This window comes from Eumetopias jubatus, unplaced genomic scaffold (genome assembly GCF_037043125.1).
Source record: "Eumetopias jubatus isolate StellerSeaLion01/CBP00866 unplaced genomic scaffold, mEumJub1_p1.0 scaffold_2, whole genome shotgun sequence".
Classification (NCBI taxonomy): Eukaryota; Metazoa; Chordata; class Mammalia; order Carnivora; family Otariidae; genus Eumetopias; species Eumetopias jubatus.
Genome location: NW_028274808.1, coordinates 163,059,142 through 163,081,403, shown reverse-complemented (window position 1 = coordinate 163,081,403; position 22,262 = coordinate 163,059,142). Strand labels below are relative to the sequence as shown.

Below are 22,262 nucleotides of genomic sequence, written 5' to 3'. Positions count from 1 at the left end.
GAGGATAGACATCCCATTCCCAAAGGGAGAAATATGAAATAAGGAAGGGGTGACGGGTCCGCGCCTTAACACTGACAGTGCGTGACGTGTCCCCACACATTACTTGCTTCACTGTCTCTCATGATTGGCTATAACATGGCCACTTGGCCAATCCCCAAACTCTGAAACAAGCAAAAAGTTAATTCATTTCTTTCCCATGGCAACCCTCTCATATTATTTATTTTTAAAAATTTCTGTTGACCTTAAACGATACATAATATGGTAACACACGATGGTTTAATAGCCACCAAGTTATCACAAATCTGTTTCTTAAAATGCATATCCTTTGTCCAGTACACATTTCTAAACATATAACCAAAGCAGAAACAAACTCTGTGAGTTGGTTACTTAATAAACAGTGAAAGATTGGAAAGAAATTTCAAGGAGGGAATTGTATGATTCCAGACCTCCCACTTCCTGAGGTGATAAAATTCTCAACAGTATCTATAAAAGCAAGGTTGGCCTTCCCATAAAATTGAAAACTACAGGGTCAGTTCAAATTATCTAAGGTAATTATATTATAACTAAATTTTTAAATTTAATAGTGATACAGTATAATCTCATTAAAAATGAAAAATCCAGGTCAAACCTTTAAACTAAAATTAACTTTTATAGTTATAAATAAAACTTTATTGTTTGGAAAAACGATGTATTTATTATAGCTTAAATATGGTATGAACTAGCAATTTTATCTTTTAAAGAAATAAGAAGAATTGAAATAGATCATGTTTTCCTCTGTCCCTGACCCTCTCTTATAGAATTTTTCAGTTTGTTTATGTCTCAAGGCAGTTACTAGACAGTGGCTGCTTAGGGATGGGATGCCTCTACTTGATCCACTTTTACAGTACACAGACAAACCCCAGAGCTTGGCACCAATAAACAGCTGCTGATGAATAAATGGTGCTTCCCAGAATATCCTAAACTCTCAGAAATTGAGATGTCTGGCAAAGCTTGGAGGAGCACATAAACATCAGAATGAGTTTATACCAATTAACATAATTATAAACAAATACTGTAAATTTTATCAATTCAAACACCACATGCAAATATTAGGTTAATGATGCAGAGGAGCAAAATATAAGAATAAAATATGTTAACAATAAAAGACAAGGAGGGGTTTGCATCAAATGTAAATTGATGCAAAGCTTTTGGCTTACAAAATTCATTATCATATTCATTTCAACTACAAGGAAGTGAAAAGTCATATTCTCCAAAGGCACAAGTAACAGCAAACAGATTCCCATGATAGTTTTTTTGCTTTCAACACAGAATTGTACAGGGACCAAAAACCTAAGACAGCAAATTGAATGAATCAGGCAAAAGAATATACACAATGCCAACTTTCTTTCAGAACCGGAGAGTAGAGTAAATTACACAGGTTGTTTTTGTTTTTTTTTAACTTTTATCTAAGAATTTGGCTTTAAAAAGATCATTTTTATCCTTGAATTGGATCAGGACTGTGTTTGCAATGTAGTATCACCATGCTATTGTTTTCTTTTCTTTTCTTTTCTTTTCTTTTCTTTTTTCTCTATACTGATCAAGGATATTGGGCTGTTCTTCCTGAAGAGGAAACTGTGATAATGATTCTGGAGAGGAAAATTTTGAACCACAAGCCTTTGACACAACTATTTAACTCTGACTCTCATTTGCTACAGTAATGTGTTATAGGCACAATGCCTTTGGGGGAACACGTCACCTGTGGAATATTGCAGGATTCATTTTGGAAAGAAGGTCAGGAAGTCTTACCCAGAGATCTTTGAGAAGGGAAGACTGGGACTGTAGTCAATGGAGAGTGAACCAGTGAGCAATCCAACCCCTTTCAAAAGCCTACCTCTGCAAGTGATTGAGTTTGCTTTCTCAGGAAGAGAACCCAGTACTTCCCAAGGACAGTCATCTAAAGATGAAATAAAGAGAAAGGAAAGGCGGGGGGAAGAGAATCCATTACTACATTTGAAATTCCTTTCTCTCTTTCCCAAGTATTGTGCAGGTCTTTACTAGAATGCTACCGTGCTAACCAGAAAAACATGCAACAATTATCTAAATGTTTCACTTGGTTCTTGCTTAGATGTTGATTCTAGCCAGAAGCCCATTTCTGAATCTCATAACTATTCTTCAAGCCTGAAGAATACGATTTAATATACAGAAGAGGGCAACCAACTGGACTTGAACATTGGTGTCTAACACTGATGGTTAGCAGAGCACATAAGCAATAGTGTCCAGGGTCATGACTAGAGTAAATTTTGGAGTAGCAAATTCCTAATGAAGCAGTTTAAACAGGGCTTAGACTCTTCCAGGTATCAAAAAAATACTCTTTTCGGGCACCTGGGTGGCTCAGTTGGTTAAGCGACTGCCTTCAGCTCAGATCATGATCCTGGAGTTCCAGGATCGAGTCCCACATCGGGCTCCCTGCTCAGCGGGGAGTCTGCTTCTTCCTCTGACCCTCTTCCCTCTCGTGCTCTCTGTCTCTCATTCTCTCTCTCTCAAATAAATAAATAAAATCTTAAAAAAATTTAAAAAAATACTCTTTTCATCTGGAGTATGTATTCTTAATCATAATCCAAAGACCCCAAGGGACCCATACATAGAATTTTTATTGTCTATGAAAAATATAATGAAGACATCCAGTGTTCTATTGTTGATAAGGTTAGAAAATGTCAGGGAAAAAGGAGAAGGGACTTAATGTGATTTCAGATGTCTAATTAGACTCTAATTAGACTCCCTCTCCCCAAAATCCCCCTTTGTAGAGTTGCCTGATGAATACTAATCCAGGCAAAACTTCAAGACTCTGATCCCCTTAGCTTCATACTCTTGGCAGAGCTTACTTTCAAGCTAGTAGAAACACCATGTTACAAACAGAAAACTAGGAAGAAAGAATAACTTTAGGGTTTTTGACTGGTGTGTAAGTTTTCTACACTCAGCAATTTTTTTTATTATGTTATGTTAATCACCCATACATTACATTAGTTTTTGATGTAGTGTTCCATGTACACTCAGCAAATTTTTAGCATGTGATTAGGGCACTTTTGGTACAAAGTTATCAGTGCTAACAAATCTTTTTTAAAAAAGTGAATGAGAGGCATGATGCATTTTCATCTGATACAGATGATTATGGAGCTGGTTATCAAAGAGCATGATAACAGAACACCTGAAGCTTCTAGCACATTATCCCACTCTTTTCTCACTTTAATTCCTGATCAGAGTCTCTAGGTTACTTCATTGTGCACCATATTATTTTTAACCCAAAACCTCTTGGTTGGCCAAAGAGTTTTTTCCTTTCCTTAGAATTCAATTTATGTTTAAATATTTATAAAAATATATAAGGAGAAAGGTGAAAACAAAAAAGTGAAAATACAAAATGCAACCTAGAAAATCCCTTGCTGAAATATAATATGCAAGCTTTCCCTTTCCATAGTACAACTGGGTTTCAAAATGCAGCTAATGAAAATCCAAAAGTAACAGATGTCACATAAAACCTGTTTTACATTTACAAAGCTCCACCACACAGTGTAATTGGGGGGGTGGGTATTCTGATTAAGAGTTTACAAACTATAGTATTCTATGCTTTGGCTTGATATTGAGGACCACCAGGCGTAAAGGTCTTAAGGAAAGGCTACTTCCATGTACCTTTGCCCGGAGTTCTCTCCTTGGTTTCCTACCCAGGATATTTGGGTAGAACAGAATGTCTGGCCACTGTATTTTTGGACTGAAGTGGACTTAAATAGACTTCACATATGCCAGGAATTTAAAATGACATTTCAATTAGATAATAATTTTTTAAAAATTATAAAAGCAAATCCTCTGTTAGGTGTTAGTACTGATACAAGGCATTAAATGATGCTTTAAGTAAAACTGGTTAAATATCAAGTGCAGAAGTATGATTAGATATTGTTAATGAAAAGTGATAAATCAGATATTAAAATTTTGAAATGACTGTAGTTCATTTCTTTATTCATTCAATAAATACTTTATAGTGCAATGAACAAATTACTCTCCTCGAGCTTAAATTTGCTCTGCAACAGCAAAGAATGCAATAAAATTAAATGAGGAAGCATGAAATACTCGAAAGAGCAGTGGTCTAGGAGTCCCAAGATTGGAATCCCAATTTAATGCCTACCAACTACTAGACAAGTGATACTGGATATGTCAACTTAATTTCTCTAAGCCTCAATTCCATTACTTGAAATGGTATACATTGTCTGTCCTGCACACCTCATCAGTTAATTACATATAAGGACCACAGAGAAAGTATTTAAATATGCCCTCAAAACAACCAAAAGCTCCATAATCACAGGCTAGCAGTATTACCGAAATGTATGAAAAATTATCAAATCCTTTGCAATGAATAATTTTAGTTAATACCGACCGTCTATTGAGGGTCTAGGTGGTCAGACAGACAGTAACGCTCAGCATTAACTGTAAAGTACATTAACAACATGGAACGACATATATTCAAAGGTTTTGACCTTTCTCCATTTAACTGTTCTAATTTCACCTGGATTTCCTTTACACATCAAATTACATTCATAGTCTCAAGCAATGTTCAAGGCATAGGAAGAGAAAACGAGTCAAACAGACTTCCATCCAAGCTTCCAAATTGAGTAACAAATACCATATGTTTCTTTACTCTTCAGAGTATGTGCCTGCCACCTCTACTTGAATCTTAACAAATGACAAAACTTTCAAAATAGAGACAAATCCACTTAGCAAAAGAAAATAACAATTGCTGTAATTGCAACCACATTAACAGGACTGAGTTTTTGCTTAAACGACTTCTGCACTTGCAATGAAAAACACGGTCCTTAAGAAAGTAAAACTGGGGTCAAAAAAAAAGTTGAGCAATAGGAGAATGGTAAGAAAAACTAAACATATGACAAAACCATAGAATAACCAATAAACTTTAGAAACAATGTTTACAAAGTATGTTAATAATATGGGGGAAGTTCTCTTACATCAACTGTTAAGTAATAAAAGCAGAATAAAAAAAAGAATAATGAAGTGCTTAAAATATGAATAAAATCTTAAAAACTTCAAAATCAAACTCATGAGGAAAACAAATTTCACTGGGCATAATTTGGGTTTGCAGTTATTATTATCAGGTAATAAACACGGATCTGTGTTTATCACTGACGAACACCAAGCATAAGAAATAGTTAATACGTGGGTGCTGTGTGAAATAATGAAATCCAAACAGTCTGTCTCTTTGGGGCTAAAGCAACAGAATAATTCTGCTTTTCTTCAGACACTGGCAAACATATGCTATGATAGCTACAATTTAGCTTAATCCTTCCCTTCCTGGCTCAGAATGAAAATCAATACTCTGTCCTAGACCTAGGCTATGATTTCCCTTTGTGTGTTTTCATGAAAGAGGGAGGAACAAACAAGAAAATGACCATGAATGGTTGGGCTTTGTACAATTTTGAATCACACAATCTTGTTTTAGGAAGTAGAAAATAAGAATTAAGGGGTGCTTGGGTGGCTCAGTCGTTAAGCATCTGACTTCGGCTCAGGTCATGATCCCAGGGTCCTGGGATCGAGCCCCACGTGGGGTTCTGCACTCAGCACGGAGTCTGCTTGTCCGTCTGCCCTTCCCCCCACTTGTGCTCTCTCTCTCTCTTTCTCTCTCTCTCTCAAATAAAATCTTTAGAAAAAAAGAATATAAGAATTAAGACAACTGCAGAGAAAGTTCTTACAGTGACTGTACTCTGATTATGTTTTGCCAGCACTAACTGGATCAGAGCCGATGTTCTTGGACACGTTACCCACAACTCCACTCCCACCAGAATTCTGGAAGCTTAGTGCCTTTACTAAAAATCTGAGGGATATTGAAGAATAGAATCACATTCCAGAGCCTATCGCCTGCCACCATCTAACGGGTCCCTCTCCACACTCGCTGTCCACTCTCTCTCTCTTCCAGCTCTTGTTCTGGAATAGCTGACAGATTCCTCCATTTGTCCTTGAGCAGAGTTTCACACACACCATTTTTCTCAAGGTGTGATTGTCAGTCACCAACATGTACAATAAATAGCACAGCTAATAAAAGAGGGAGAAGAGGGAAAAAGGTAAAAAGAACACATGAGCACCTCAAAAGCAAATGGGAGGATAGTTCCCATTAAATCATTGACATTCTATCATAGAATTGAGATCCTTCCCACAAGGCACCAATAACAAAATAAGTAACTTCACTTACTTACTCATTTAACCATCTCAAAATAAGTAACTTAAAACTTCAAACCAGAAACACAAAATTTCAGAAGTGAACCACCATAAAATCAATACCATTGTACTGGGGCAAGCAGTATGCCTCAGAAATGTTAAATGACGTTGATACATTTTCATTACTTACCCTTTTCCCTATCTGGACAGCTGAGCTGATGGCATTTCATGTTAAGGAATAGAACTCTCAGTTAAGTTTGCCGGGTAAGTGAGTAGAGCTTTGCCTGTGTGACCAGTAAGTGATTGTGAATTAAGAGTACTGGTTGCCACACTTAAAAACCCACCCATGGGTTCCACAGACATTAAAGGGCACAAGTATTCAGCATCCTCAGACTTACTTGTGTTCTTGTGATTTTGGTCCCTTGGGAGAGAAGCATCCGTGGTCCAGGCTGGAATGTGTTGATTGGGATGTGTAGTAGATGTCACAGTGCTCTTGTTACAAATTGTATTTGTAAGAATAATATCAGACACTTGAACTTCACCATCAGTGACCAAAGGTTCACTCCCATTTGCTTTAAAATAGGCTTTTTTTAATGTTCCTGAAAGACCAAAAAAAAGGATATTTCGATACATTACTAGAAGTATTTATTTTAAAAAACCCATTAAGAAAACTCTAGAGCGACTTTCCCAAGTTTCATTCTATCCAGGCAAACACAAAGAGAAAGATGGTGGCTAGCAAAACTACCCACTTCACTGGGACAACCAAGAGAGCGTCTCTTCTACCACGAGTAACCTAACCCTGTGAAGAAACTACTGCTTCCTCAAAAGCTTCAGGTAGAGAAACTGAGTCTCCCATCTAGGTGTCCCCATGCCCAAAGAATTTAGGGCAATACCACCTCACTGAGACTCAACAAATAAATGAAATGTGGTGAATCTTACAGTGTTTCCTTTCTCCTTTCCCAGTTTCTCAATTTCATCCATCATTTTATGCTACTTAGTACCCAGGACACAAGCTCTTCATATCTCTATATCTGCCACCAAAGGACAATAGTGTCTGCTTAGCTTCAGCCTTATATTTCTCCACATTTTCCAAATTTCAGTGACCTATGCATAACAGATAAATAAAAATAACAGGGCTCATATATTTGCCAAGACTATATCATAAAAACTGCCCAAAAGTAAAACTCTAATTCTAGAAAAACAGAGAAGGAACTAAATTACCTTCATCTTTGACCAGAAAATATAAATATAATACGATGAATACGATATAGCCGTTAAACAAATTATCAGTTGGTCACTTTCTCGAGATATTCATTCAATGACAAAATAGTCAAACCTAAGATACTGGAAATCACCTAGCTTTGACTTCGGCAGAAACTCCCGAAAACTTTGAAAGAGATCATGTATTTTTAACTTAGTAAAAATAGACAACGGACTGGTTCCAGAATATGGCACTATAATTGAGTATGTCACTAAAATAAACAAATGTGATATTGATTCATTATAGAAATATCCGGGGGAGGTTTTTTTTTTTTCTAAAGGAATTTACAATGAATGCTCTCATTGGCTCTCACTTTTCCAAACAGTCCACGGACCATTAAAAATAAAAGAAATATAAATAAAATGTTTAATATGTCTATGGAAAAAATGTCTCTACATGTACTTGACACTTGGAAAACATTAACTACAAATCAAAATAGAAAAGCAGCTGTTTTCTAGCTAACTAAGGTCAACAGTTTCATCTGCCGAAGGATTCTAAATAAAACGCTGGAGCATAAAAGCTCAATTGTGACCATGTGGTGCAGGTAACATACTCTCCAAAATGTCTGTGTGATTCTGAGTCAATATTAAAGTCATATTAAATGTGATAGACTTGATGACTGTATAATATGTATAATATGTATTTCCTTCATACAGAAGAATGTATGAATCGATTAGCTATAATTTTATTTTCATACATTTATTAGTTGCTCTCATTGTTACTTATTTTGACATAAATGGCCTTTCACAATAACATGTTAATTCCACTAATGTGGCCGTAATGAACTTTTAAAGCCCGTAAAGGTGATTTACTTATTATGCTAACCCTCTGAGTCAGCATCCAGCTCTGTCAACATACTTTTAGCAAATCCAACTCTTCACAGTTACATCCCTGAATAACTCACTTAAAAGGAGTTCCTTTCCATATGAAATTGTTCAACAGTTGTTCTTAACATTTTGTTTGTAATGATTAGCCATATCAATAATCTTTCTTTTATCTTTTTCATCTAACCACAGTGGCAAAAGGGTTAATAGCATCTCTTTACTCTAAGAGGTCCTTGGAAACACAGACTTTCTTAGGAAACAGTGACTTGGATAACAACTTTCTAAAATAATTCAGCTTCCGTGCTCTTAAACTCTACATATCAAAGCAGGTTGGCAGAATAGATAAAAAGGCAAAGGTAATACATGATGTATGGTAGTTGCCGTGGTTAATGTTCCTAGCGTGCAATTTTAAGAGACAGACTGACCAACCCAACCGACAGTGAGGGGGAGGGAACAAACCTAAGGACCTATCCAAAAGTCTGAACTCATTAGACAATTTATTTTCAAGCATCTCTGAAAATCGACCAACTCTCAACTCATAGTTGGTCATCTATTATGCATTTTTTAAAAAGTACAAAAATTAGAACTCAGTAAGACTAAATATCCTCAAGCTATATCATGATGAGCTATAAAAATGCTGAGAGTTATTAGCCCAAAGTGGAGGGTTCATTCTTCCCATTTTTCCCCATCCTTTTTACATTCCTATTTTTACAGTGCTGTGGCTAAAAGTACAGGCCTTACGCCCTGACCACCTGGATTTAAATCCCAGCCCTGAAACTTTGGGTAAACTCTCAACTGCCATAAAATAAGGAAAATAAAAGGCCCTCCCCTCATGGGACTGGTCATTAGGATCAAATTAGTCTTTCTCTCTCTCTCTCTGTATACACACACACACACACACACACACACACACACACACATATTTGGAACAGTTCCTGGCACATAGTAAATTCTCAATAACTGTTAGTCATTACTACACAATGATAGTCATGAAGGTAAAACTGCCTTCCTTAGGGCTACTAAGGTACTTTTATTTTTTTTTTAAAGATTTTATTTATTTATTTGAGAGAGAATGAGAGATAGAGAGCACGAGAGGGAAGAGGGTCAGAGGGAGAAGCAGACTCCCTGCTGAGCAGGGAAGCCGATGTGGGACTCGATCCCAGGACTCCAGGATCATGACCTGAGCTGAAGGCAGTCGCTTAACCAACTGAGCCACCCAGGCGCCCTAAGGTATTTTTAAATAAATATCAATTTCCATTTACTATAAATGCATCCCACATAATAAAAATGGCTAAGGAAATGTTCAAAAGTGAATCAACTTAACCTACTTTTGGAGTGAATGAAGTGGGGCTCTTTCATGTCAAGTTAATACAAGGCCACACTAATCAAGGTTGTATGGCTCAAAAGTATTTCAGCTCTGGAACACAGCTCTGTTTAACAACGTCTGTTTAAGAAATAGCCTATAATTCCAATAATAATAGCCAAAATGTACTGGTCACTTGTAATGAATGGATTGAGCACCGTGGTAGGCAAAATTAATGTTCCCTCCAGAGATGTCCACATCCTAAGTCCCAGAACCCAGGAATATGCTACCTTACACACCTTAAATGGCAAAAGGGATGTTGCAGATATGAGTTAGTTAAGGGATTTGAGAGAGGGAAACTACCCTGGATTATTCACGTGAGCGCGAGGTGGTTGTGGGGTTTTTATAAGCAGAAGAGGGAGGTGAGGGGGTATGCATCAGAGCCATGCAGCATAAGGACTCAATGGACCATTGCTCATTTGAATATGGAAAGAGGCCACAAGCCAAGAAATGCAGGAAACCTCCAGAAGTTGGAAAAGATGGGAAACTGACTGTCTCCTAGAGCCTCCAGAAGGAATACAGTCCTGCCAACATCTTAATTTTAGCCCAGTGCCATTTGGACTTCTGCCCTCCATAACTCGAAGGTAATATATTTATGTCATTTTAAGCTACCAAGTTATCGATTTGTTGTATCAGTAATAGGAAACTAACATAGTCACTATAGCATCTACTGAGTTAGCCTTCCAACAATCTTTTGAAACAGATGCTATCATCAACTCTTCTCTACAGAGTTTCAGAGAGAAGGAAAACAAAGCTTTCAAGAGTTATTTAACCTACCCAAGAATTGAGCTGGGACATGACACACACACATACACATGCACCCACACACTCTTCTCACTTTGAACAAATTATACAAGTTGGAAAAAATGAACCATCAAATGCATGTAAAAAAAACTAACTTCCTATGATATGAGTTTAAAAGTAATTCCTTATCTTTACATCTCTAGCCCTGTGGTAACACATTTACTTGGCATTTTCTATGTGCCAGGAACTTTGTATTTACTCCCTGCTGAAAACACAACATTTAGTAAGAGCTTCTTATCGTCAAGATGTTTATAGATTAGTTGAGGGAAACAGGCATGTAGTCTAAAAATACAAGCCATGATACAAGGGCTTTGAGAATGATATGCATAAGGCAATCTGGTGACAGAAAGTAGGGAAATAGATGTCATTCCATTTGAGAAAGTCAGGAAAGGTTTCTTAGGGGAGAATGATCCTCAATAGAAATCTTAAAATATAGTTAAGGATTGTGTAGTTTTGAGCAAAGCATTTGTGGGGAAGAAGGAGGTGTGGTAATAGGGAATGGAGAACTTTCTAGATAGAACAAAGGGGGAAAGATATGCAAAGCCCAGCAGCAGGTCATTAAACACAGCTAGCACACGGGGCACTGGCAGGAGGAAAGGCAAAAGGAAGAGCAGCCACATTGTGAAGAGTAGTTCCTGTTAAAATCTTGGAATTGTTCTTGTGATGAAGAAGTTTTGAAGGATCTTAAATAGGGTGGCACATTGGAATGATCACTCTGGCAGCACGGTGATGCTGGAAAGGGGTCAAGTCTAGAGGATAATAAGGCTACTGCAATAGTCCCAGTGAGAAAAGAGTATGGCCTGACCCAAGGCAAAAGCAATGAAGACAAAGGTAACATTTGGAAGAGAGCTTTCAGAGGCAAAATTGTGAGTGATAAGGGAAAGAGTCAGAGTCAGAGTCAGAGTCAGTCCCTTCTAGGTTTCTGGTTTGAATTACTGTGTATATGAAGGGACCCCCAACTAAGGTAGAAGTGGTAGTCATTGGTGCTACTCAACAAATAGTTTCAGTTCTCTCGCATTCTACTAAGACACATGTGTGTGTTACATTCTCTGGCCTCATTCTCTGTCTCTGGACATTTTTGACATTGGTCAAAGGGTACAAACTTCCAGTTATAAGATGAATAAGTTCTGGGGATCTAATGTACAGCTGGTGATTATAGATAATAATACCATATCATACACTTAGAAAACAAAAAGAAGAATCTCTAGTGCCCTTTTTCTTTTTTTCTGGCACAATAACTGCATAGGTGCAAGATGATGGCTGATTCATCAGTTTAGTCCCTGAATGACCTCAGTGAGCTTAGCCCCCATGCCATTCACAAAGGACTTGCAGCATGAGTGAGAAATTACCTTTGTTGTTTTTAAACCATTATTATTATAGGATTACTTTTGTTACACAGTATAGCACACCCTATCCTGACTGTTACAGTAGATAGTTTACAAATACGTTGAGTATAAAATGCCTGCAAAACATTCAAGGAGGAAAAAAGTCTAAATCTAGAGAATCTTAACATTTCCTCCAGAATGACTTGCAAGACCCCCACAAATTTGTATCTTCTTTGTGATTCCAGAGCACACACTGTTTGTATCGCACCTACACTCAAGAGCAATTGTCTGTTTTCCTGTCTGTCTCCTTGAAGGTAAGAGGGTGTATTATGCATGTCTGCATCTCAAGTGCCCAGCAGAATGCTTGGCACCAGTGTCGGCCTTAATGAATATTTGTTGAAATGTATGGATGATGAAGGAAGTCATGGGGGTAGATGACATTGCTAAGAGAGGCATGGGTGTCAAGTGAGAAGAGAGAGAGCTAAGGACAGAAACCCCAACATTTAATGGCTAGGTAAAGAAAGATGAGAAGAGCAGCGAGAGATAGCAGAAAAATCAGAAGTGAAAATATGCAGGCAAAACAGAAAAGCATTTTGAAAAGAAAGGAGTAGTCAAGACTGGGCAAGATCATATCAGGTCATAGATCCCACCTGAATGGAAGACAGTGTTGCTGGCACCAACTAACAGTGAACATGCTCCTTCCAAACTGGCAAAAACAAACACAGAAAGAAAGCGTGGGTTCCTCTTTTTTTTTTTAAAGGACAATAATAATTACATTTATTGAGCATATAGTGCTGAGCATATAGTGCTAAGCATTTTAGATCCATTATGCCATTTACTCTTCACAACCTTATGAAGTAGACATTATTATCATCTCACTTTACAAAAGAGAAAACTGAGAACTAGAAAATTCTATGAAATTGCTCAAGCTATCGAAGCTAGCAAGTGAGCAGGAATTCAGTCTGACTTCAAAACCTAGTCTTTTCACCACAGGGTTTTGCTGTTGAATTGGTAATAGTTATCATTTTTATTTACTAATTTTTGAAAAATACCATAAAAAAGTCAAAATTCATTCTCTATATATTTAGGAAAATGATTGGCTCCACATTATGAGTGAAAATGAAAATCTATCTCCTCTGACCACCCCCCTGCCCTCTATTACCCAATTTTGGTTGTTATATTCTTTTCTTTTTTAACTTTATATCTTTTTTTTAAGTCTTATTCAAATGCACATTGGTTTCAAATGCTGTGCATTGGATAAAAAGTCACTGGTGCCTCAGTAAGAACATTTAGTAGTATGACAAAAAGAGAAAGAGGGGAAGATCGGATTGCAGTGGGTTGAGGACTGGATTAAGCACAAATCACTTAGGGATCTTGCTAGAATGCAAAGTCAACAGGTCTGGAGTGGGATCTGCATTTCACACAAACGCTAAAGTAATGTTGACATTGCCGGCCCATGGACCACACTTTGAGTACAAGGCTTTTTTAGTCAATTTTTTAGTATAATAAAAACTAATTCTTTACTTCCATAATAAATTTTGTTGTTTACAAAGACACTTTCACAAATTTAATTTCATTTGACTTATGTAACAATTCTGTGAAATGAGTAAGAATTATAGTCCCCTTCTGACAGAGAAGTTAAAGCATCTGACCAAAACCCACACATCTAGTAAATGGAAGAGGAAGATGTTAAACCCCAGCCTTATAAATTATTATAAATTATTTTTCTATGTCACATGGTCCTTCATTATTAGGCTATAACTAAAGAAATAAAAACCTAGGTAGAATATTGTAACTTTCCCACTCTTCAATTTTCCTTTCAATGTCTTTCAAAAACCTAAATCTTTGCTCCTTCTCCGAGAGAACACCAAATGGCGGATGACGCCGGTGCTGCGAGAGGGCCGGGGGGCCCTGGAACGGGAGGCCGCGGCGGCTTCCGCGGAGGCTTCGGCAGCGGCATCCAGGGCCGCGGTCGCGGCCGTGATCGGGGCAGGGGTCGAGGCCGCGGAGCTCGTGGAGGCAAGGCCGAGGACAAGGAGTGGATCCCCGTCACCAAGCTGGGCCGCCTGGTCAAGGACATGAAGATCAAGTCCCTAGAGGAGATCTATCCTTTCTCTCTGCCTATCAAGGAATCTGAGATCGTTGATGTCTTTCTGGGAGCATCCCTCAAGGATGAGGTTTGCTGGCCAGCGGACCAGGTTCAAGGCGTTTGTTGCCATCGGATATTACAACGGACACGTCGGCCTGGGTGTCAAGTGCTCCAAGGAGGTCGCCACTGCCATCTGTGGGGCCATCATCCTGGCCAAGCTTTCCATCGTCCCCGTGAGGCGAGGCTACTGGGGGAACAAGATCGGCAAGCCTCACACTGTCCCATGCAAGGTGACTGGCCGCTGTGGCTCTGTGCTGGTGCGTCTCATCCCCGCCCCCAGAGGCACTGGCATTGTTTCAGGCCCTGTGCCCAAGAAGCTACTGATGATGGCCAGTATGGACGACTGCTACACTTCAGCCAGAGGCTGCACTGCCAACGCTGGGGAACTTCGCTAAGGCTACTTTTGATGCCATCTCCAAGACTTACAGCTATCTCACCCCTGACCTCTGGAAGGAGACGGTGTTCACCAAGTCTCCAGATCAGGAATTCACTGACCATCTTGTGAAGACCCACACCAGAGTCTCTGTGCAGAGGACCCAGGCTCCAGCTGCGGCCACCACCTAGTTTTATACAAGAAAAATAAAGTGAACTAAAGCTTGTTTAAAAAAAAACACCTAAATCTTTAAATGAAGGGGGGGAAATCGGAGGGCGAGAAGAACCATGAGAGACTATGGACTGTGAGAAACAAACTGAGGGTTCTAGAGGGGAGGGGGCTGGGGGAATGGGTTAGCCTGGTGATGGGTATTAAAGAGGGCACATACCGCATGGAGCATTGGGTGTTATACGGAAAACAATGAATCATGGAGCACTGCATCAAACACTAATGATGTAATGTATGGTGATGAACATAATAAAATTAAAATAAAAAAAATTTTTGAGTATTAATGACATACAGTGTCACATTAGTTTCACGTGTGCAACACAGTAATTCAACTTCTCTGTTATGCTATGTTATGCTCACAAGTGTAGCTCCCATCCGTCACCATACAATGCTACTATAAATCATTGACTGTATTCCCTACACTGTGCCTTTTATTCCTGTGACTTATTCTCTCTGTAACTGGAAGCCTGTATCTCCCACTCCCCTTCACTCATTTTGCCCTTCCTCCCACCCCTTTCCCTCTGGCAAACATCAGTCTGTTCTCTGTATATATAGTCTAATTCTGCTTTTTGTTTGTTCACTTGTTTTGTGGTTTTAGATTCCACATATGAGTGAAATCATATGGTATTTATCTTTCTCAGTCTGACTTATTTCACTTAGCATAATAGACTTTGGGTCCATCGATGCCGCAAATAGCAAGACCTCATTTTTTATGGCTGCAAAATATTCCATTTTATATATATATACCGCATCTTCTTATGCATTTGTCTACGGATGGACAATTGGGTTGCTTCCATATCTTGGCCATTGTAAATAATGCTGTGGTAAACATAGGGGTGCATGTATCTTTTTGAATTAGTGTTTTCATTTTCTTTAGTAAGTACTCAGTTGTGGAATTGCTGGATCATAGAGTAATTCTACCTTTAATCTTTTTGAGGAATATCCACACTGTTTTCCACAAGGGCTGCACCAATTTGCATTCCCACCAACAGTGCACAAGGGCTTCTTTATCTCCACATCCTCACCAACACCTATCATTTCTTGTGTTTTTGATTTTAGCCATTCTGACAGCCATAAAGTGATATTTCATTTTGTTTTAATTTGCATTTCCTTGATGATTGGTGATGGTGAGCATCTTTTCATGGGTCTGTTGGTCTTCTTTGGAAAAATGTCTGTTCGGATCCTCTGCCTGTTTTTAATTGGATTATTTGGGGGTTTTTTGTGTTAAGTTGTATAAGTTCTTTATATATTTTGGATTTTAACCCCTTATCAGATATATCTTTTGCAAATATCTTCTCCCATTCAGTAAGTTGTCTTTTTTTGTTGTTGTTAATGGTGGCCTTCACTGTGTAGAAGCTTTTTATTTTTGTGTAGTCCCAATAGTTTTTTGAGTTTATGTTTGTGAATAGTGTAAGAAAGTGGTCCAGTTTCATGCGTTTGCCTGCAGCTGTCCAGTTTTCCCAGAGCCATTTGTTGAAGAGACTTTGTCCCATTGTATAGTCTTGCCTTCTTTTTCATAGATTAATTGACCATATAAATATAACTTTATTTACACTAGTACTATATTGTTTTGATTACTAAAGTTTTGTAGTATATTTTAAAATCTAGGATTGTGGTATCTTCAGCTTTGTTCTTATTTTTCAAGATGGCTTTGGCATTTGGAGTCTTTTTAGTTCCATACAAATTTTAGTATTATTTGTTCTAGTTCTTTGAGAAATGCTCTTGGTATTCTGATAGTCATTGCATTGAATCTATAGATTGCCCTGGGTAGTATGGACATTTTAACAATACTAATTCTTCCAATCCCTGAGCATGGAATATCTTTTCATTTGCTTGTGTCATCTCCAATTCTTTCATCAGTGTTTTATAGTTTTCAGAATACAGGTCTTTCACTTCCTTGGTTAAGTTTATTCCTGGGTATTTTATTCTTTTTGGTGCAGTTGTAAATGGAACTGTTTTCTCAATTTCTCCTATTGACATTACTTCATTATTAGTGTACAGAAATACTCTTGACTTCTGGGGTTAATTTAGTATCCTGCAAATTTACTGACTTCATTTATTACTTTGAATAGTATTTTGGTGGAGTCTTTAGGAATTTCTATGTATGGTATCAAGTCAGCTGCAAATAGTGACAGCTAACTTCTTCCTCACCAATATTGATGCCTCATTTCTTTTGCTTTTCTGATTGCTGTGGCTAGGACTTCCAGTACTATGTTGAATAAAAATAGTGAGAGTGGATTTCCTTGTCTTGCTCCTGATCTTCTAGGAAGAGCTCTCAATTTTTCACCATTGAGTATGATGTTAGCTGTGGGTTTTTTATATATGACCCTTATTATGTTAAGGTATGTTCCCTCTACATACTTTGTTGAGAGTATCATGAACGGATGTTGAATTTTGTTAGATGCTTTTCTGCATCTATTAAGATGACCACATAATTTTTATTCTTCATTTTACTGATGTGGTTTATCACACTGATTGATTTGCAAATATTAAGTCATTCTTGCATCCCCAGAATAAATCCCACTTGATTGTGGTGATAATCCTTTTAATGTATTATTGAATGGTTTGCTATTTTGTTAAGGATTTTTGCATTTGTGTGCATCAGGGATATTGGCTTATAGTGTGTGTGTGTGTGTGTGTGTGTGTGTGTGTGTTGTCCTTGTCTCGTTTTGGTATCAGGGTAATGCTGGCCACATAGAATGTCTTTGTGAGCTCTCCTTTCTCTTCTGTTTTTTGGAATAGTTTAAGGAGAATACGTATTAACTCTTCCTTAAATGTTTGGTAAAATCCACGTTGGAATCTATCTGATCCTGGACTTTGATTTTTTAAAAAATCAAAATCTTTATTTTAGAGTCCAAATCTTTGGAACCATATGGACAACTCACACTATCCGCTGATTTTAGAAACACTAAACCAAACTAAACCTTTGTAGTTCCAACTTCGGTTTTGGGGGTTAAGGAGAGAAACAATTTGCTATTGCTCTCTTCTATATTCTGCTGCTGAAATAATTATTCAGAAAAGTCCAACTCTTTGCCACTTAACTTTATACATGAGAGAAGCCCAAAAAGACAAAATCAGAGAAACATAGTGCAACTGTGTTAGCATAAAACCTTTATTATCTTTTCCTAAACAATAATCCTCTCACTATTATCTTTGTCTTTTGAAGATACAGCTCCTGTTATTTATACAAAATTGGCATCCCACCATCCCATAGTAACCTAATGGACCCATAAATAACTATAAAACTTGGAAAGAGCATGGAGTTACAAACGCAAACCAAACAGAATATGTTTAAAAGTAAGCAAAGTTTAACGAGGTTTTTTAAAACACAAATATAAAAGGGTTTTATTGCTCATTACAGCAATAAACATCTCAGTTACAAAATAGGAAATGTTTATTTGAGCAGGTATTACTTAATATATCCATATATCATCTGGTGCAGAATCTATGAAAAGAACACTTTTGAAGAAAATGTCTTAGGAATTGTCCACTTTCTAAAGGATACCTAAATATAAGCCAAAGTGGCACTTAGAAGTGGTTGTAAATGGTGCACTTCCTAATCCCATATATAGCGATAAAAAAAAATTCTACTCCTAGGTATAAACCCAAGAGAAATGAAAACATATGTTCACACCAAAACTTGTACATGAATATTCAGGGCAACATTATTCATAATAGCCAAAAGATGGAAACAACTAAAATTGGTAAATAGACAAAGAAAATGTGGTAAATCCACACAATGGAGTATTATTTGGCCATTAAGAAGGAATGAAGTACTGAAACATAATACAACATGGATAAACCTTGAAAATATTATGCCAAATGAAAAAAGCCAGTTACAAAAACCATGTATGGTCATATGAAATGTCCAGAATAGGGAGATCTATAGAGACACTACATAGATTAGTGGTTGCTTAGGTCTGGGGCAGGGGGCAGATGGAAAGACAGGAGACTGACAGTGAAAAGTATAGTTTCTTCTGAAAGTGGTAAAAATGTTCCAAAATTGATTGTAGTGATGGTTACACTTACCTGTGAATATACTAAAAATTATTCAATTATACGCTTTAAGCAGGTATGTGAATTATATTTCCACAAAGCTATAAAAATAGGATCAAATAAATAAATAAACCGATTTAACCAAAATAAAGCACTGCCTTAATGGCATCTCTCTGTTGAGAGGCCTCTGAGCACTGAGATACTTAAAAATATGTTTAAAACTTCTATTAACATTCTACCCTGAGAATGAAAGGAGATAATCTTCAATGTGTGTGAGCTTCTGAATACATTATTACCAGAATTAGACTTAAAAATGACAGTGGTATGACTGAGCTTCTACCAGACAGACCCTTGAAGAGATAACAACTATAAATCTGGACAAACCACACAAAAAAGTACTTGAAGGCACTAGAAAGGAAACGAAAGCAGGCCAGCTCTGGAGGGTGCGGAGTCTTGGAAGGAAAAGGTGGCAAAGACGAGCTTCAGTTTTGTTCTGCTTCCACCCTGAGAGCAGGCCACAGCTGGCACCACATGGGGGGCAGATCGACTAAAACTCCAGAGAACACCTGAAGGCTCCTGGGCTAAGCCACTTGCTCCGTCTTTTTTTTTAAAGATCTTATTTACTCATTTGAGAGAGAGAAAGAGCATGTGCACGGGGCGGGGGGCGGGGTGCAGGGCATGGAGGGGAGGGGCAGAGGGAGAGGGAGAAGCAGACTGCCCACTGAGCAGGGATCCCCACACAGGACTCGATCCCAGGACCCCAGGATCATGACCTGAGCCGAAGGCACTTAACTGACTGAGCTCCCCAGGCGCCCCCCTCTGTCTTCTTCTTATCAGCCTCTGAAGTGTGTCTCATCTCTTGGTGTCTGTGAAACCCCACATTTCCAGGTTCTTTTCCTTCTTGCCTGACTATTCTGCCTGTATCTCTTGCTTCCTCCGCTTTCTTTATCTTCCCCCTTAAACACTCCAGGGCTTTTGCCCTCAGCTTTTCATCAGTACACTTTCTCTTTACAGTTCACCTACTTCTACTCCTTCAACTGCCAGTGAGACTCCCACCTTCGTAGTCAGGACCCCCTTCTCAGCTTCGCTTCTGGACCCTTCCAGCTTCAGGTCAGTAACAGTGCGGTGGGGGTTGGGTTCTAAAGTGAGCACATAAGCCAAAAATCATATATAGCCACAATTTCCCTTGAAATTTCCTTAGAAAAGCAACACATTCCTATATTCCTACATTCATTTCTCGGTCCTACCTGCACTGTTGAATGTACTCAAGATAAATGCACTTAAACTATGATGCCACTGTATTTTGTTGTGTTGTCCCCCAAGTATGTCTAAGTTAACATGTCCAAACTGAACTTCCACCCTGCCCTCCATCTACGTGCACCCTACTCCTCCACCTTTACTTCCGGCATGAACAGATGGCACCAAAATCACCCTGAATTCCTAAGCCAAAACTCCAGCAGTCAGCATTGACCCCTCTTCTCCTTCACACCAAAATCCAATCAGTCTTGATCTCTGTTGATTTTAATGTACCAAATGCCTTAATTCAAGCCCTTATCACCTTTTATTTAGGCCACAGCCAGAGCCTCAAAAAAGCCTCCTCCCTTTCAGTCTCCAGTCCTCTGCAGAGCATCTAGGTCCACTGTCTTTTGCAAATGCAAATATGATCAAATTTCTCCCCACTTGGAAGGATCCTCCAACGGTAAACTACCATCCCTAGCTGTGGTTTTCAAGCATTGTTGTAGCAGATAAATACCATTTTCAAATAAATATAAGATCCTAATATCTACAAATAGATACAAGCTACATTTTATTAGGATTAATTTACCATATGAGTTGTAAACGTGTGACTTATTAAAAACCAAACATTGAGAAAAATGATAGGTAGTTTGGTGAAATAAAAAGATTCAAAATTGTTGGTAAGCAATTTGATCAGAATAATTTTGCTATTTATTTCCCTATTTCATTTGCCTGCATGTGATCAAAAAAATCCTAATTCATAGCAATAGGTAGCTACCAAAGGTAATATTTTGGATTTCCTCCCCCAATAGCTCACCTTTTAACACAGTGTTTATTTAAAAAGATAGCAAGATCCAAATACAAATGAATTAATCCATCTGCATGAATTATTTGGTTGCTGGTCTCTGCTTGGTTAAAACTGGGTATGTAATATTTAGTTTGAGTATGTGTTTAAGATTTATTTTTTTTTAAATTGAACATCAAAACAAGCATTTGTGTAAACCTTGAAACTCCTCCCCTGAACCTTGGTTCCGTGGAATAGAGTCTGAGAACCAATAACCTAGGTGCTGAAGCCCAGTTCCCTAGGGCAGCATGCAAGATCCTGTGTCATTTGGATTTTATCAATCCAGCTGCATTTCCTCCCACTGCCAAAATTCCACCCAATATCCTAAGTCTATCTCCATCTATCACAGGGTCATACTTTGGCACTTACTGTTTTCTCTGCCAAACTCATGCGCTATTGCCTTCTTACCTGAATTTCTACGAACTATTCCAAAGGTTAAAATGTTAATGCCTCATGAAGCCTTCTTTGACTTCCCCAAAGTACCTTGCATATGCCTCCATCATCAACATGTGTTGCCTTGTGTAATAATCATCTCTTCCTCTCAACCATGAGTTCCTACGGAAGACAGACTGATTTAACCATCCCTAAGTGCTCAGGGACTTTCAAAGTGCCTGGTACCCGGTAATCACACCTTAAATGCTTTGCATCAATTACTTCATCACTTTCTATTAATAGGAATAACTAGTAGAATGAATTCGGTGGCTGAAACTCCAGATCTGCGTGAGATAGTCAACAGATAACCCTCTCGTCAAGTTGATGCTTTAGGTTAAGTGAGTACTAAACGGAAATCACTGTTGGGCTCACTTTAATTTTGACTTCATTTTTCTTTCATAGCGGCGTCACTCACCAACAAAGGAAAGCAGGATCACCAGCAGGACAATGAGTGCACAGATACATGGAATCAAGACCAGCAACAGGAAGCGGAGAATATTAGCAGTTGCCAGCTTCTGAGAGCAGCCATCACCCATGGTACTGTCAACAGCTCCCAAGACCTAAAGTAAAAGGGAGATGGGAAACATGGTTTTCATATTACAAAGCAACTCAATACACAGTATGGAATTTTAGAGTACAGCCGTCCATTCAGAACAACAGCATTCCTGAGAGATTCTGGTGCGCGTCCTTTAGAGCGTGAAACTGAACTTAGTCGCTGAATCACGCCAATAAATGAACAAATAACTGTACAACTGCATTCAGGGCAGAGAAAATCATCTATTTCTGAAATCTTTTTCAGGAATACATGAACTTTTAATGGGATTCCACCTTGATTTTTTTGACATATTTGCCAATTTGGTAGTATTCCAAAGAGCTACAAGTTACCATGGCCCAGAGCTATAAGCAAAGACTGCCTAGTACAGTGGTAACATATTGGTGAGTAGGTGTAGACAGGACATTACCCAGACTTCACTGCTGTTTGTCTCACCAGTCCTAATCCAAATCTGCATGAATCTGGATAAAATTAATTTTCAGCCATTCAGCAGGGTTAAATGAAGTTGAACACTGAAAAAGAGCCTGTCCCGGTCGACCAGGACACTGACAACCCCTCAGGATACCTTCCATGATGCCAATGTAGCCTATCCATCTGTGAGAGGATTATGAGATGCAATCGTGAGGGTTCAGATAAAAGTTCTTATCTTCAAACACTTTACATTTTGCTAATTTAAATTAAA

At 38.3% G+C, this 22,262-nt stretch overlaps 1 protein-coding gene and 1 pseudogene across 1 annotated transcript in view; one reads left to right on the top strand and one right to left on the bottom strand.

Moving 5' to 3' along the window:
- Positions 1–22,262, bottom strand: part of CORIN (corin, serine peptidase) — a 235,634-nt gene that overhangs the window by 178,052 nt on the left and 35,320 nt on the right. The window contains exons 2-3 of the mRNA XM_088020863.1: positions 21,443–21,587; positions 6,591–6,791 (exon numbers count right to left, since the gene is read on the bottom strand). Of these exons, the coding sequence (XP_087876989.1) occupies positions 6,591–6,791; positions 21,443–21,587 (346 nt within the window). The remainder of the gene's footprint in view (positions 1–6,590; positions 6,792–21,442; positions 21,588–22,262) is intronic.
- LOC114206767 (small ribosomal subunit protein uS5 pseudogene) lies at positions 13,636–14,499 on the top strand (annotated as a pseudogene).